The sequence below is a fragment of the Cervus canadensis genome, chromosome 22 (assembly GCF_019320065.1).
Source record: "Cervus canadensis isolate Bull #8, Minnesota chromosome 22, ASM1932006v1, whole genome shotgun sequence".
Taxonomy (NCBI): Eukaryota; Metazoa; Chordata; class Mammalia; order Artiodactyla; family Cervidae; genus Cervus; species Cervus canadensis.
Window position 1 is genome coordinate 37918036 of NC_057407.1, and position 18081 is coordinate 37936116.

The following is an 18081-nucleotide window of genomic DNA, read 5'->3' on the forward strand; positions in this document are numbered from 1 at the left end:
GAAATGTCTTCTGAGTCGTGAAAGAAAGTGATCAATTTTTAGTGCAAATTAAGGGTTGAAGGCGTTGTGTTCTTATTCTCTGAATGATTGATTCTTGATAGGTTCACCTGATAAACGTTGACTGGGCCCTGTTTTGTCCAGAGCGTCGTACTGGGTTCCTGGGAGGAACTGAGAAAGGGGCAGAACCAACCCTACCCCCTCACAGGGAGCTGAGGCCAGCAGGTGGGAGCAGGAAAGCTGGCACCCAGATGCCCTGGGAAGCATGCTCTGGGCGTGAGAAGATCAAGGTCAAAGCTCAGCTCTCGTGTGAATTTTGGCACGCCCCTTTGCCTCTCTGAGTCTGCTTCCTCATCCATAATCAAGGGGAATCTTTGACACCTCATAAAACATTGATGAGCCTTCATGTTTCTGAAAGAATGAAGATACTAAGCATAGTGCTCAGAGCATAGAAAGTGCTGGTAGATGTCATCTGTTAAAGATCTTTTCTTCATTTGGTGTAGGCTGCGAGGGACAGGGAAATATTTGAAGCCAGAAAATAGTTTCATCAGCTGTTCCTAAAGGCGAATGGTTTTCTTTTCTGTTTTTCCTGAAATGGCAAAGGTACGGGATGGGGAGAGATGACAGGAGGAGATGAAGAGATAGGACAAGACTGGCTTCTAGCCTTCATTTGTATCATGTTATTGTTTGGGTGCATTTTTTTTTTAGCCACCATCCCTTTCTAAAGTAGAAGGTCATAACAGGGAACTCTGTTGAATGTTATGGGGCAGCCTGGGAGGGAAGGGAGTTTGGGGGAGAATGGATACATGTATATATATGGCTGAATCCCTTCTCTGTCCACCTGAACCTATCACAACATTGTTTATTGACTATGAAAAAAAAGTGAAAGTCGCTCAGTCGTGTCTGACTCTTTGTGACCCTATGGACTACACAGTCCGTGGAATTTTCTAGGCCAGAATACTGGAGTGGGTAGCCTTTCCCTTCTCCAGAGGATCTTCCCAACCCAGGGATCGAATCCAGGTCCCCCACATTGCAGGCGGATTCTTTACCAGCTGAGCCACAAGGGAAGCCCGAGGATACTGGAGTGGGTAGCTTATCCTTTCTCCAGTGGATCTTCCCAACCCAGGAATCGAACTGGGTTCCCTGCATTACTGCAGAAGGATTCTTTACCAACTGAGCTATCAGAGAAGCCCATTTATTGGCTATGCCCCAATACAAAAATTAAAAGTTTAAAAAAAAAAGGTAGACAGTCATAGATCAGCCACAGGTTTAGGGAGAATGAACCTCCTGTCAGTGGAGGCTGATGGGCATGGCTGCCTGTGATTGTGTTAAGAAGGATTCTCAGGCTGTGTCCACACCTGGAGGAAAAGTGTACTGAGCCTGGTGGGCTGTGTCCATCCCAGGAGGGGAGGCCCCGTGTGTGTGCTGTCCTTGCCCGTCCTGTGTGGGTCTTCCTGAGACAGGGGCTCTGTGCCGTGGCCCTTCTTGCAGGTGGAAGTGATCAAGAAAGCCTACATGCAAGGTGAAGTGGAGTTCGAGGATGGTGAGAATGGCGAGGAGGGGGCCGCCTCCCCCAGGAACGTGGGGCACAACATCTACATCCTGGCTCATCAGGTGCGCCCCCTCCCAGGCCCCCCGCCTGGCAGTCAGGGCCAGCATTCCACGCATGCGCCCTCACACTTGCTTTTCCTGCAAGGACTCAGCCCGAGGTTGAGCGCGTGGTAACGTGGCTCACGGGTACGGCCAGCCACCTGACCCCGAGTGTGAGGTCCAGGCCGCTTCCAGTGTTCCGTTCCCTCAGGGTCATGTCCTTGGAAACCCCCACATTTCTTAAAAGCATTCCCACTGAGCCGTGACATTTGGATAGTTTATGACTGTGTCTCCAGACACTTGAAAGGAGTCCTAGTCTTTTCATAAATATTGATGAGTCTGTCTTAACCGTCTCAAGAAAGAAACCTCAGCTGCCTGGCCTATCGCACTTGGAAATCTTTGGGAACTTGTCACTATGCCTTGTCTTTGTTTGCCTTTCGGGGGATGGAGTAATACTTCCTACCCTGGCACCAGAATGCCCTGTTTCGTAACTTGCTTCCCAAGTGGCTGGGCTTCTGAAGACACTTCCTCTTTCTGGAGGTTGACGTGCTTGGAGCAGGCTGAGGTGTGTGGGCAGCCGGGAGCTCTGGTCCCTTCCACCTCTCTTAGGTGGAGGCGTTTGATAGAAAACAATGATGCGATTGGGCTGGAGGTTGATAAGTCCGTGTTCCTTGTCTCCTCCATTTCTGGAATTTAGCCCTTGGGAGTTTGGGAGGGTCACGTGCACACTGCTATGTTTAAAATAGATAACGAACAAGTACCTACCGTATGGCCCTTGGAACCCTGCTCAGTGTTATGTGGCAGCCTGGATGGGTGGGGGATTTAGGGGAGAATGGATACATGTATATATGTAGCTGAGACCCTTTGCCGCTTAACCGGCTATACCCCAATACAAAATAAAAAGTTTAAAGTTTAAAAAAAAATTGTATGCCCAGATCAGCTTACTCAATCTTAGTGAGCAAGTACATACTGATAATTAAATGATTTAAGCTTCAAAAAAAATGATAATGTAGCCCCTGTGAAGTTTCAGGGCATTCCAAAAGGAGGCTCTGTAGGGTTGGATAGAAAACCCCACCTCCCTCCTGCCTGGCCAAGGAAACCAGGGCAAAGTGGGCCTTAAGTGGACATGCGCTCTCCATGCCACTCTGCCAGGCTCCCAAAATAGCTGCTGTGCAGAGCGAGCCTCAATGGGGTGCAGGGGGCCCCCCCTTCGCCCTCCAGCTTGCTGCTTATTCCCATGCATCTTTTCTACCCAGAGCTAGAAAGCAGCTGTGTGTTGCTGTTGCAAACAGAACTGACTCCCCTGTTGTCTGCACTTGTCTTCTAGTTGGCTCGACATAACAAAGAGCTTCAGACCATGCTGAAACCCGGCGGCCAGGTGGATGGAGACGAAGCTCTGGAGTTTTATGCCAAGCACACGGCCCAGATAGAGGTAAAGGCCGGGTACACTTGGGACCCAGGCTTGCGTCGAGGGCCTCCGCAGTGGGCGCCCTGGGCTGGGGCTGGCATGCGGTCATTGGTCTGAGTGGTAAACAGGTGGTGGGCAGCTACAGTGCCCCAGGGCCTGCACTCAATGCTCAAAGCCAGTGACACCCAAGGTAGTGGGGAGGCAGACACCGAACCAGGCCACACAAGGAGACTCGCTGTGAATTCAGACAAGGGCGTGAGGACGACCAGAAGGTATCATGAGACGGTACCGCAGAGGGACCTGCTGTGGGTTGTGGTGGTCAGGGTGGCCTGTTCTGAACAGTTACCTGAGTGCAGACCTTCCGAAGGATGGAATGAAGGGGCACAGCCCAGAGGCTAGTGCTTGACAGGCCCCGAGGTGGGAGGTGAAGGTGAGGAGGTGGGCCTTAGTGAGCAGGAGTGAGAAAACAGTGGATAAGAGAGGAAAGACAGACAGCCCCAGGTCCTGCAGGACCGTGTGCAGCATTGCCGGGAGGAGTCTGGACTTTACCCTCAGAACTCCACCGAGGAGTAGTAATACAACCAGATCTGCACTTGAAAACAAACACCCACACACACACACAAGAAAAGAAATAATCTCCGTTCTGCAGATGGGACAGCACTGAGAAAGGACTCAGAGGTTGCATCACTCAGAGAGAGGTCCAGTTCTCAATGTCAGGGCTGACATTTTCATCCATGTCTGGCTGACCCCAGAGCCCATGGGTGTTTTTAATGTTCCTTGCATTGTCTCCTGGGGCCCAAGAGAGCCCAGACCTGCGCCTGCAGGCTTCAGGCTGTAAGGGATGGTGTGTCCTGATCAGCTAATGAGGAGATGCACAAATACAGTATCAGTGTCAGAGCAAGGATTTTGAAAGACTAGCAGACTCCTTTGGGCCATATGAGACTCGCAGGATAGAGACGTGTTAGAGGATAATCTTACCTGCTGTCTGGGGTCTCTGGGCTGTCCTCATAAAATGTGTCATTTCACCAATCGGTTGACCATGACAGTGTGCATGAGCACGTAATCTCAATTGATTGTTCATGACCAGAAGTTTGTTCTCTGGAGCCCTTAGGAGACAAGCTTCAGGTATTTGCAGTGTGAAATGTCAGACGGGAAAGAACCTTGGAAATGGTTGAGCTCCTTGGTTCACCAGGGAGCCAACTGACGTTCGATCAGGTGCAGAGGTGTTAACAAGGTCACCCACTCTGTTAGAGGTGGAGAAGGGCTGGGATAGATTTTGATTCCCAACTGTACATTGACTGAAAGAGAGGCATGAATCGATCTTGAGTAATGGAGAGAAATGGCCAGGCAGGGCCCCCTGAGCTCTTGAAATCCTGTTCCTGGGCAGCTGCTCATTCCTTCCAGTCTTGCAGGACAGAGAGAGCTGTCACTCCCAGGCTCCCACAGACCCGCATCCCATCGCTCTGGTCCCACGTGCAGGTCGCCCTGAGATCTGAGTACCTGTTCTTGCCAGGAGACCTGCTGTTTCTCCATTGTCTCCTGAGCACAGATCTTCTCAGCTCGTGTTCTTTCCGTGTAAGGGGGGCTGACTCGGAGCCCCCCTGATGCTGTAAAGCAGGATGGCCGTGGGGGACTGCGGACGGTGTATGCACCCGCGTTACCAACACCCACCCCGCCCCCCCAATCCCAGTTAATGAGATTGGCTTATGCACCAGACTTGGTAACATGATCTCTAGTTTGATTTGGAAACCCCTGGTCTCCAGACGACATCTCTGAGGATTCAGGGAGGCCGGGCTGTGGGAACCTGCCTCGTTTCAGAGTTTCCCACTGCAGCTTGACCTGAGTCACCTCTCCTGCTGTGCTGGGAAGAAAAAAGCACTGGGAGACTGGGAACCAGAACTTCTCAGGGAGGGCGTGGCTGGGCCTCACCTGGCTTGTCCAGCCCCTGGGGAGGACGGACACAGGGAGGCCTTGCCCCTCTGGTACTGCGCCCGAATCCCTTTGAAATCTCTGCACCCCAGCCCCAGGACTATGACTCAAGGCATTGTTGAAAAATTTGAACAGTCTCTCCCCAAACAACTCTCTGGGGCCTGAACCTGTCTAGGAACGGCACAGGGAATATCTGTGAAGTGTCCACCCCAGGAATCAGCAAAGCTAGTTAAAAGAACAATGAGCGTGATACCAGTATTAAAAGAGCCTATTGTTTCATGCATCACACATGTTAGATGCTCTGACAGGTCAGAGGTCGGAGGTCATTGCATCTGTGAAAACCGAAGATCTCCTTTTTGAGTTCCTATCTAGGGAAAAGAACCCACCTTTGCAATCTGAGAAAGGCTCTTAGGTGAGATTTGTACCGTGGCCTAGCACTACATGGTACAATAGGATCACCGCTAGCTGTGTTTAGCTGTTTACATTAAAATTAAATAAAATTAAATACCAAGCTCCAGTCCTCAGCTGTGCCAGCCACAGGACCAGCTGTGCTGGTCCTTAGTGCCCGTATGTGAGTAGGGACTCTGGTTTCAAAGGGGCAGACACACAGTTGCGGCATCATTTCATCATTCCCGTTTCCATCATTCCAGAAAGTTCTGTTGGACATCTGCAGCCCCAAGCCTCATATGAATCTGTACACAGAACACATTTTGAATTGTTCCAGATAAAACTTCATCACAGTATAATTCATGGGTCTGAGGTTAGAAAAATATTTTGACTTACCGAAACGGTTTTATGCATAAATCTAAGAGATACAGCCCAGTCTGGGAGTTAACAAAATCCAAGAAGACTCCAGATCAGGTCTGTGTTATGCTTGATCTTTAATTCTGAGGTGGGACTTCCCTGGTGGTCCAGTGGTTAAGCATCCAATCTTCCAGTGCAGGGGGTGTGGTTTCAGTCCCTGGTCAGGGAACTAAGATCCCACATGCCATGTGGTATGGATAAAAAAGAAAAAATCCAGGCTGAATGCTGAGCCTGTGGCCTGTGCCAAGTCCTTAGTAAAGGGTTTTGACCCTCTCCATTTTTTCACCCTAGATTGTCAGATTAGACCGAACCATGGAGCAGATTGTCTTCCCCGTGCCCAGTATATGTGAATTCCTAACCAAAGAATCAAAACTACGGATATACTATACCACAGAGAGGGACGAGCAGGGCAGCAAGATCAACGACTTCTTCCTGCGGTCCGAGGACCTCTTCAACGAGATGAATTGGCAGAAGAAGCTCAGAGGTGGGTCCGTGCCTCCAGGTGCTGTGGAATTGTGTGGTTCTGGGGGTCTTGCACGCTGGGGTTTGATGGAGAGTGTGTGGACCTCCCCGGAGGAGCAGAGCTGGTGGGGTTCAGGATTCTGTCCCCCTCTGACCACCAGGACGACCGAGGCACCTTGGGAGCTGGTGAATGGGAGCCAGCCTCCAGGAGGCTCTATAAAGTCTTCCTTCCGGCCGCCTTTGAACTGATTCGACTGGAGAGCTCCCAAAAGGACTTAAAATGCTCCTATTTTGATGGAGAAAATTAAAGGGATGGAGAACAGACAGGCCTGCTGCTCACAGGATGGCACATTTGAGCAGGAGGTTGAGAGCTCGTTGACCAGCCCACCTGCTCGGAAGACACTGGTCTTCCCCCTTTTATAGGGCAGTTTGGACTGTAGACCCTAGGGTCATTTTACAGGCAGTGGAATCACTGGCCACAGAAGATGCGTCATTGCTCACCAGTGAATCCCATTGCAGGGCCCAGCCAGGCTGGCTACATTTCTTCTTCTAAAACCCTTCACAGGGCTGCCCTGGCGGGCTTCTCTGCGTCCAGTTTTCATTAGGGTTTTAATGTGATCCTTCACTGCCGACAGTACGCTGGGCACCAGCTGTTGTGACCAGTTTAAAAAGGATGCTGCTGCATTCCTGTCGTTAGTCAGGAGCTCGGGTTTGTATTTGAAACCCTGGATTCCAGCTGCCCGTGTGATCACTCCAGCTCCTGCTGAGGGGCAGGGCTGCGGGAGGGGAAGCTGGGCTGGAGGTCAGGCTCTGGGTGCTCTGGTCCTCTTCCTCCCTCACCGGCCTGAGCCTGCGCAGACCTGCCTCGTTTCCTGCTGCCCCTGCTCCGCTCCGCTCCGCTCCCTGCCTGGATGGAATCGGTTAGTGGCAGAAGGCGTTGTGCAAGCAGGCTGCCTGCCAGGCGCTGGTCTCGCCCCACCCCTACTCCTTTCTCTCTCATTTCTAAGGGACACCTCATCGACCAGCACTTTAAAGCATTGTCATATGTTTTGCTGAACCAACCCAGTTGTCACCCAGCCCCACGCGAGGTGTCTAGCTCACCTTTAAGAGAACAGCATGTGTGTCCTCCACGGTGTGGACCTCAGAATGCCTTATGGACAGGTGGCCCCACTATCATTGGTCCCCAAAGCCACCATGGGCTCCATCCAGGCTGCTGTAGCTCAAGCATCCTGAGTCGTGTTGAGCATCCTCACAGCACCGTGCTCATGTGGTCCGATAAGAAAGATACCCAAAAAGGTAGACAGAGACCTGTGTGTATTCTTGTCTTCTCAGCTCTGGCGGTCAGTAGAAGGGAACTTCCTCCTCTTTGTTGATTTTGCTCTTCTTTGAAATAGTCCATGATGCCCACTTTAGAAGATGATCCTGAATTCATGGTTTGCTTCATCCAGACCTCCATGATAGTTATTAAAACGGTGGTTTTGGACTTTCCTGGTGGTGTGGTGGGTAGGAATCTATCTGCCAATGCAGGGGACATGGGTTTGATCCCTGGTCTGGGAAGATTCCACATGTGGGGAGCAACTACGCCCACGTGCCACAGCTACTGAGTCTGCGCTCTAGAGCCTGCAGGCCACAGCTTCTGAGCCCACGTGCCACAAGTACTAAAACTTGAGTGCCCAGAGCCTGTGATCTGCAACAAGAGAAGCCACCACAAAGAGTAGTGCCCACTTGCCACAACTAGAGAAAGCCCACGTGCAGCAACGAAGACTCCACGCAACCTTAAACACATGAATTAAAAAAAATGAGTTTACCCTTTCTAATATATAGGTCTACTAAGTACTGATGCTAAGACTGGTCAGATTTATTCATTCTCTCTGAATTGTGTTATCCAGTAGGTAATAGGCTCTCCAGGGGGCTTATGAATTAAAAGAAAGATTTGCACCTTTTATGATGAGGTGAGAGACCTTGTCATCCCTTTTTCTGAGATATTGTCTTCAGCCTGGCAGAGTAGGAAGACCTTAGCTGCAAGAGGTGGGGATCTCTGGATTGGTTCTCCTTCCATCACCCACTGGCTTTGTGACCTGGGCAGGTGACTAAACCTCTTCTAGGCCCTCACCTAAAAAGTGGGGAATTAGGACTGCATGATGGATTGGTTGATCAAGGAATGGCCAACTCATCATTCCAAGTTTTCTATTGCTTTGTAGCTAATACCTTCTCTTACTTGGTCTGTCTTTGTTTCAAAAGCAGTTTTTGTTTCAGTGAAGCTTAAACACAGCTACGGTTGTCAACTGAGAGATTTTAATTGGCTTCATAGCTCTGCTGGTAAGAGAAAAATTGAAAGTAATAACTGAATTAAACATGATTTGCATATTTAGGAAGAGGAGAAATGTACTCATTAGAAGTGCAATTAAAATGAAATACATTTTCCCCTCTAAGTAGCTTATTTCTCTTCTGATGCATCTGCAGAAAAGAGTTCTCTGGCTTGTTTATGAAGGTGCTTTACCTTTTCCTGAAAGTGTGACCGGGAATCATCTATGCCTTGGAGAATCTGTAGCTGGGGCTCAGATACACACGGAGGTGTGTCTGAGATACATGTTGCTTCATCTTTTCTTCTGCAAGTATTAAATAGATACTTAGTTCCTATATTCTCTTGAAACCCTCTTCCCTGCTTTACTCAATAGACACACACACACACACACACACACTCTTGTGTGCATTCACATCCTCCATCCACTCTTTGTGACCCCGTGGACTACAACATACCAGGCTTCCCTGTCCTTCACCCTCATGGTTTTTACATTCATTGGAATAGAGTGGGAAGTTCCATTGCTCTATATGCACATGGAGTCTATGTCTTCAGCAAGCCCCAGTTCCTTAAAAAGAAAATAAACTAGGATAAGAGGGTTAGCAGGAGATGCCCTGGGTGCAGTTACTTAAATCGCCTGCCCTTCTGGGATCATAGTACCCTGTCTTCTTGCACCTGTGTGGATACCCAGTTGACTTAAAGGGTTGAGTATTTGTTCATATTCAGAGTGACACCACAATTTAAGTACAGTGTTAGCCTTATAAAAGTCAGGTTTGGGAACTATATGCCAGAGTTGAGGAGCGTTTATTAGAGTCATGTTAAAGCATCAAGCAATGGCTATTCTTACACTTGGTTCGGGTTGAGAGCTCCCCCTGAAGAGAATCCTTGCTTACCCCTCACTGATTTCTGCCATTTCCTGCCTTTTTAGCTTTTCACTTCTTGTTAGTCTGTTACCCACACACTGGTGGGGGGAGGATGTTGTAAATTCCCATGTTCCCATCAGTCAGCCCTTGGCCATCCTTGCCATTGTTTCTTCTATGCTGTTCAGAGTTTTCATATTCAGATCAGGAATGGGCTTCAATCCCAGAAAAAAACACCAACAGTTATTGTCTCCAGAGCAAGTGGTTTCTCATCTTCAATTGGCTTCAGCAATTATTAATAGCTTATAAAATAAAACAAACTCCGGGAAATCAGGTTGACTGATTACTGGTCGGCTCCTCTGCTAAGTGGTGACATGAGCCCCTTAACTGTGTCCTTGTCATTGAGCCCAGGGGTCTCTGAGATGAGGGGATGAGATTGCCAAAGCTTCTATCCTCGGCTGGGCCTCAGTTTCCCTCATTTATCAAATGAGAGATGTTAAACCAGATGCTGCTTATAGCTCCAAAACTCAGCGGTTTGGAAACATGGCCTCTTACCAAGTGCGAGCATGAAAATGAGCAGTTATTAAATTATCCAAGGCTCTGTGTAATTGCGCCATAACTTTCTTTTGGCTAGAAGCTTGTGAAGGCTTGGTTACTGCTATAGGCATCGTTATAGAGTCATCGGATTTGTCACTGGCTGCTGTCCTAGAGTGAAACGGTGACTTCATTGGGAAAGAGAAATAACACGTTAGACACCCATTTTCACCTACTCCACACTTCGCTTTAGAGGAGAATTATGTTGAAGGAGCCTGTCTTCTGGAAACTTTGCCTCTGGCGTGGAGATGGAAATTATTCCCCCCATAGCTCTTCTTAAGCATCTTCCTAAGTGTGAGGTACCACCGAAGAATTCAGAGGAAAAGGAAGCACCGTACACACAGTGTGGCCACTGGCTTGCCCTCAGCTGAGATGCAGCCAGTGTGGTCTCACCTGTGAGTAACAGTGGGGTAGGGTGGCAGCACTGCCTGAGACCTGATGCTTTCAAACTGGGGTGTTGGAGAAGACTCCTGAGAGTCCCTTGGACAGCAAGGAGATCCAACCAGTCCATCCTAAAGGAGGTTAACCCTGAATATTCATTGGAAGGACTGATACTGAAGCTCCAATACTTTGGCCACCTGATGCGAAGAGCCGACTCACTGGAAAAGAGCCTGATACTGGGAAAGACTGAGGGCAAGAGGAGAAGGGGACAACAGAGGATGAAATGGTTGGATGGTATCACCAGCTCAATGGACATGGGTTTGGGCAAACTTTGGAAAATAGTGAGGGACATGGAGGCCTGGCATGCTGCCATCCAAGGGGTCACAAGGAGTCGGACTTGACTGAGCAACTGAACAATAACTGCGTCAAGGGTCTCCTGCCCTTTGAGAGGGCTTTGGGGCCCCATCCTTTCTCTACTGTAGCCTTTGGAAATGGAGCTTGGCTGCTGACCATCCAGGCAGAGCTCCTATTTCTGGTTCCTCTTCAGGAAAATGGTGGATGACTTGGTGGTGGGAAAGGGGCTATTGTCTTGCTTTCAGGCATCAGTGAGTCGGTGAAGAATTTCAAGCAGGGAAGGAGTGTGGAAGTGGTAACATTCCTAGCCTGGGGCCCAGCTGGGCTGATTCTGAATGCTGTGTGTGCCCCCCCCCACCAGTACCCCCCACTTCTCAAAGGCTCATTGAATTCTCCAGTCTCCTTGGGCATCTCCTCCAGTCCCAGGGCCCCAGGGGGAACTGAGGACTTGGCACGTGAACCCTGGATAACCCCCCGGATTCCATAACTGATGCTGCTGACGGGGGCATGCGGGGTTTTAGATGCTCCAGCTTTTCCCCTTTCTTCTCTTCCTTGTCCCCCAATTCCTCTTCTGTTCCAGTAAGGACTCCCAGCAGAAACAAACCCATCTGATGTCGTTCTGAGCTTATGAGTCAGCTTGAAAACAAGTGACCATTTTTAATGTTTGGTGAAAACTGGGAACAAAAGTGGGCTTGTAGGGGCAGAGCGGGAGCAGGGGCCTGTGGAATGCCCGGCGTTCTGGCTCGCAGTCTCGAACCTCATGGGGTTCCCTCTTTGTTTTCACAGCCCAGCCCGTCCTGTACTGGTGCGCCCGCAACATGTCTTTCTGGAGTAGCATTTCATTCAACCTGGCCGTCCTGATGAACCTGCTTGTGGCGTTTTTCTACCCATTTAAAGGAGTCCGAGGAGGTACTGCCCGAATCTTTGATTTCAAGGAAACTTCTAGAAACAGCAGGATGGCTGTGACTTGCGTCTTAAATGGGATCCCTGGTAGTACTGGTGCAATTGATGGGATCCTAGTTCCCCGTTTTCAGACACGATGAGAGTGTAACTTCTACCACGGGTTTATTTTTTGCTTGCTTTTTGTGTTTTAACTTTTGCAATGTTGTGTTGGTTTCTGCCATAAGCAACGTGAGTCAGCCATAATTAGACGTCCATCCTCTCCCTCTGGCACCTTCCTTCCCTCCACATTGCCATCCCTCCAAGTCGCCACTGGGAACCAGACTGGGCCCTGTGAGCTCCACAGCCGCTCCTCGGCAGCTGTCCATCTGACGCCTGATAGTGTGGACAGGTTGATGCTGCTTTCTCCATTCATCCCACTGTCTCCTTCCGCCACTGTGTCCACAAGCCCCTTCTCTACATCTGCAGCTCCATTCCTTCCCTGCAAGGAGGTTCATCAATAATGCTGTTTTTCTAAATTCACTTCCATAGGCGTTAGTACACTGTATTTGTTTCTCTCTGACTTACTTCACTTTGTATAACAGGCTCTAGGGTCATCCACCTCACTAGAATGGACTCAGATTCGTTCTTTTTTTATGGCTCAGTAATATTCCACTGTGTATACATACCACAACATCTTTATCCATTCATCTGTCGGTGAACATCTAGGTTGCTTCCATGTCCTGGCTATTGTAAACAGTGCTGCTGTGAACATTGGGGTAGATGTGTCTCTTTAAATTATGGCTTTCTCGGGGCATAGGCCCAGTAGTGGGGCTGCTGGGTCACATGGTAGATGTACTTCTATTCTTTTTGAGAAATCTCCATGCTGTTCTCCATAAGGGCTGTGTCAGTTTGCATTGCCACCAACAGTGTAGGAGGGTTCCCTTTTCTCCACATCCTCCACAGTATTTACTGTTTGTAGATTTTTTGGTGATGGCTATTCTGACTGGTGTGAGGTGATACACCATGGATTTATTTTTAAATCTAATTTGAAATCATATAAACTGTTTATCCATATTTATTTCTCAGGAAAGAAAGAGGAGAAGCAATATATTGTATTAAAACAGTAAGAAATCATCTTAACCTCCTTGTTTTGTATGTCAGGAAACTATGTATCAGAGAAGCTGAGAGATTTAGCCAAAGACACACAGCCCCTTAGCAGCTGAGCTAATCCTAGAATGAATATAGATAACTTTGATGCTCAGTCCAGTAGATTTTTTTCCTATGCCATACTTGTGGAATTGATTTCAAACTAAAGAATTTGTAAAAAATAATCTCTGGAATTTATTTATTTATTTGGCAAGAGGTAACAGGAGACAGAGCGTGAATGACTTTAGACCAAACATCCTTGGCTTTTTAGTCAATTAAGAGCTGCGTGCTGTTGTTCACATAATGAGACATGCTGTCCATGGTCTTCACAGATTTCCTTCCCCCCATCTCCTGGTCATCTGGGTGCATATTCTACACATTTTCTGGAGAAAAGGCAAACCACCCAGGAAGAGCAGTTTTCTGTTTGGGGCTCCTGTGTTTAACAGCCTTCTGGAGACATTTACAATTGTGGATTTCTGGGGGCTCCCCTTCTATTAAACTTCCATGGCCCCCTTTTCTGACACCTGCGACAGCCTCCTGGGAGGCTGACTTTTCAAGTCAATTTCTCATCAGAGCTTTTTGGCAGATCACTTCCCTTGTGTTTGTCACAACCTGGCAATAGCTACTTTGTGTGAAACAATGGGATGAAGAGCCCAAAAAGTAACAGAATTAAAAAAAAAAAAACAAAAAAAAAAACAGAAGTAAATCCAGAGCAGACTCTGCTCTGGAGTTTAATAATGCAGATGTGTACACGACTGAAGTAAATTTAAGGTCCAATTTAAAAGTGACTGTGTGTTCTATGGTATATCTAACTTACTCATTTGAGGCGTTACCTTTTCAGTTGAGCCTGAAGCCTTGTGGAAGGCTTCACTGGAGTAATGTTTTCCCCCCAAGGCAGTGCTTAAACACAAGCCCAAGGGGTATGTTCCTTTAAAATGCAACGTCAGGATTCCTGGTGTCCCTGTCTGAAGAGTTGGCAGGTCTGCAGCGCTGCATGGTGTTCCCCTGGGGGGTGTCTGCCTGCGTTGGGCTGCCAGTCAGCAGAGGTGAAAGTGTAAAGTGTTCAGCCAAGGGGTCAGGTGGAGGGGACGGAGCCCTCTTCTCACCTCCAGGGGGCTATCACATCACAGCAGATTCTTCAACTGTTACTTTGGGGGTATGTTCGTTTTCCCCCTCCACTTCTTTAAAGAATATTTAAAACTGATTGTTATTCTGTACCTTGGCCATTTTCTTCACTGGTCACTTACAGCAGTTTTGAGGCCACTGTCTGGGGACAGTTCATTGACAGCTTCCTCCTCTTCAGTGATAAGCCTCATCCAGTGGAACAGCTAGACCCACAGAGTCTGGACTTGGTGTCCAGGCCTGGCCCTAACATTCACCTGCCACATGACTCTGGGCAAACCACTTCAGTTCATCCTCCTTGTCCTCCCTATTAAGCAGTGCTTAGGTTGAGTCAGTAGTTGTGACACCTAGGTGTGGATTTGGAAATTCCCATAGTGGTCAGGAGAAAATAATTTTGACCCAGTCAGGATCTCTGGAGCATCCTGTTTCTTGCCCATGCAAGTTCAAGACCTACTGGATGATTGTTAAGGGTCCTTCCGGCTTTACAACGTAGCACTCAAGGTGGCATTGACCCTGCATCTATAGAAATCTAGCCTTCCTGTTTTGCAGTGTGGGCTTCAGAAGTTTGTGTCGATGGACTCAACAGAAAATATAATTAAATGTCCTTGGAGAGAAGGAGGTTGATCTGCCCTAAGGAAGTCGTTTCCATTATATAGTGACAGAAATTCCCCTCAAACACATCAACTCACTCAGAGGGATTTATTTTTTTTCTTTTAAACGTATTCTGGGGACATCTATACTCACTGTTGACCATCTTCAGGAAGAAGGTTGTTTCAGCCCTGTCTAGAAACAAAATCTGATTGGTTACCTGAAAGTTTTTTTTTTTTTTTTTTTATTAGTTGGAGGCTAATTACTTCACAACATTTCAGTGGGTTTTGTCATACATTGATATGAATCAGCCATAGATTTACACTTATTCCCCATCCCGATCCCCCCTCCCACCTCCCTCTCCACCCGATTCCTCTGGGTCTTCCCAGTGCACCAGGCCCGAGCACTTGTCTCATGCATCCCACCTGGGCTGGTGATCTGTTTCACCATAGATAGTATACATGCTGTTCTTTTGAAATATCCCACCCTCACCTTCTCCCACAGAGTTCAAAAGTCTGTTCTGTATTTCTGTGTCTCTTTTTCTGTTTTGCATATAGGGTTATCGTTACCATCTTTCTAAATTCCATATATATGTGTTAGTATGCTGTAATGTTCTTTATCTTTCTGGCTTACTTCACTCTGTATAATGGGCTCCAGTTTCATCCATCTCATTAGGACTGATTCAAATGGGAATGCAAACTAGTACAGCCACTATGGAGAACAGTGTGGAGATTCCTTAAAAAACTGGAAATAGAACTGCCATATGACCCAGCAATCCCACTTCTGGGCATACACACTGAGGAAACCAGATCTGAAAGAGACACGTGCACCCCAATGTTCATCGCAGCACTGTTTATAATAGCCAGGACGTGGAAGCAACCTAGATGCCCATCAGCAGATGAATGGATAAGGAAGCTGTGGTACATATACACCATGGAATATTACTCAGCCGTCAAAAAGAATTCATTTGAAAGTTTTTTTTTTAAGAGAAATATGTGTTCTTGTTGAATCCTGAAACGAGGGTTTCCAAAATGTCCCTCCAGCAGGAGTTTATTGACCTTGCTGCGTATACCAGTGTGGCTCTCTGACCTAGAAGGCTTGGGGCTGCCGAGGACACTGTGGCCTTAAAAGCTCCTTTTCAAAAGTATTTTTTCCCCTTTAGTTGAGAACTGAGAGTCACACAGTCTTTAAAAAGCATGAAAATTTGGCAGCTTCAGTATTCTTAAAGAATTTGTAAGCATGCCATGGTGATTAAAGCCCATAAAGTACTACTTTTTAAACTTTCTTACTGTTGGAATTTTCAAATCTGTACACAAGTGGAAAGAAGAATATAATAAACTGCCATGTACCCATCGGCCCAGCTTTAACAACGTTTTGCCTGTTTTGTTTTATTTATACTCCTACTGTATTTTCTGCAAGATTTTCAAGAAGTCTAGACATCTTGTTTCACTGTGCATCTCTTAACTTCAGAGAATATTTTTAAATGTGTATAATCACAATAGCATTCTCATATCTAAAAAACCTAACAATATATCATAAAACAATAAATAGCCTGTCCCCATTTGTGTTTCTCCAGTTGTCTCAAAGAAATCTTTCTATAATTGTTTCTTTGGAATCTAACATTAATATTTTTCTAATAATTTTTTTAATTGGAGGATAACTTCTTTACAATGTTGTATTAATTTCTGCTGTACAACCTCATGAATCAGCCATATGTGTACATAAATCCCCTTCCTCTTGGGTCTCCCTCCTACCCTCCCCAATTCCGTTACCCATGCCTAGGTCATCACAGAGCACCAAGTTTAGCTCCCTGTGTTACACAGTAGCTTCCCACTAGCTATTTATTTTACATATCTAGCAGTGATTTTTAACTCTGCTTTTTTAGTGGGAAAACAGCAGATTTTTTATATTGTCTCTTTCAGGATTTGGGTACATGTGTTGTACTGGTCACATTTATTATACTGAGATGTTAAGAGGTAGTTTAAGATGATGATTAAGTGCTTAAGAAAATGAAAGGTAAGCCACAAGCTGGGCAAAAATACTTTAAAAACATGTCAGACAAAAGGCTTATATCTAGCCTATAGGAAGAACTCTTATAACCCAATAATAAAAAGACTAGCCAATTAAAATAATAGGCAAAAGATTTGATCAGATATTTCACACAAAAAAGGATATATGAATGGTCAATAAGAACATAAAAAAATATTTAAAAAAAAGAAGATATTCAACATCAGTAGTTATTAGAAAAATGCAAATGAAAACCACCAAGATATGTTACGAGAGAAACCTACTCGAATGGCTAAAATTAGAATGACTGACAGTACCAAATATTGGTGACGATCTGGAACAGTGCAACTCCCATATGTTAGTGATGAAAAGGGAAAGTGTAGCATCAGTTTGAAAAATAGTATGGTTAGGTCTTCTAAAGTTAAATATATCCTTAGGGTTCTCATATCTATTTCCATGTTTTTGTCCAAGAGAAATTGAAAGCATATCCCCACCCCAGAACTTGTACTTGAAGTTTTCCAGTAGCATCTTTCGTCATAACTTCAATCTGGAAACACCCCCACTATTCATTAATTGTTGAGCGGATAAATAAATTACATGTTATGGTCCGTGTTATGGACCACTACTCAGCAATAGAAAAAACAAGCTATTAATATGCACAATAACATGAACGAATCTTAAAAATTTTGCTAAGTGAAAGAATTTTCTTAAACCACCTACTAATATTATTTTTCCAGTTTTTATGAAATTCTGGAAAATGCAAAGCTACAGTGGTAGAAAGCAGATCAGGTGTTGCTTGGGAGTGGAGATGGGGCAAGGCGTCAGCTGCCAAGGGCGCAAGGAAACCTCTTAGTGTGATATGATGTTTATGTCTCAATTGTGTTAGCAGTTACATGTGGTTAGATGACTGTGTAAACTGCCCACAGTCATGCACTTAAAATGGATGGATTTTTTTTTTTTTTTAATGATGGTTAAGGACCATCACTGGGGCTTCCCTTGTGGCTCAGAGGTTAAAGCGTCTGCCTGCAATGCGGGAAACCTGGGTTCGATCCCTGGGTCAGGAAAATCCCCTGGAGAAGGAAATGGCAATGTACTCCAGTATTCGTGCCTGGAGAATCCCATGGATGGAGGAGCCTGGTGGGCTACAGTCCACGGGGCCACAAAGAGTCGGACATGACTGAGCGAATTCACTTCACTTTCACTAAGGACCATCAACTCTGGTGGCATGTATATTCGTGGTAGATTCTGTGTCACCTTAGGTGAGGTATGTAACCCAAGACTCCATTTCCTCTGGGGTAAATTGGAGGTGATCATAGTACCCTCATAGAGTGCCCAAGAGGAGAAAATAAATGATCATCCACATGAAGGCCTTGATACCATATCCTACAATTGTTAAATGCACAGGAAGGGACACACCTGACCCTCGTACCCACTTCTTCCTGCATTTCTGAAAAGCTTCTGCCTTTCAGTGCCCATCCCTGATCAGATTCTCCTTTCAAAAGATATCAAAAGGGAAGAGGCAGGTGGCTGGGGTCGGGGGACAGTTCTCAGAAGGTGAGTCTTGGCAGGTGTGGACAGAATGAACTAGGGCAACCCACAGGCTGGTGGGAGAGCCTGGGACCCGCAAGGACGTTGCTTTCCCAGGCGGTGCTGCC

At 46.8% G+C, this 18081-nt stretch overlaps 1 protein-coding gene across 7 annotated transcripts in view; it reads left to right on the forward strand.

The window, feature by feature from the left end:
* The window catches only part of ITPR1 (inositol 1,4,5-trisphosphate receptor type 1), a 346469-nt gene that overhangs the window by 280475 nt on the left and 47913 nt on the right, over positions 1 to 18081 (forward strand). For all 7 annotated transcript variants that reach the window (XM_043442077.1, XM_043442078.1, XM_043442079.1 and 4 more), the window contains 4 exons: positions 1489 to 1611; positions 2915 to 3019; positions 6020 to 6212; positions 11468 to 11590. In XM_043442077.1, the coding sequence (XP_043298012.1) occupies positions 1489 to 1611; positions 2915 to 3019; positions 6020 to 6212; positions 11468 to 11590 (544 nt within the window). The remainder of the gene's footprint in view (positions 1 to 1488; positions 1612 to 2914; positions 3020 to 6019; positions 6213 to 11467; positions 11591 to 18081) is intronic.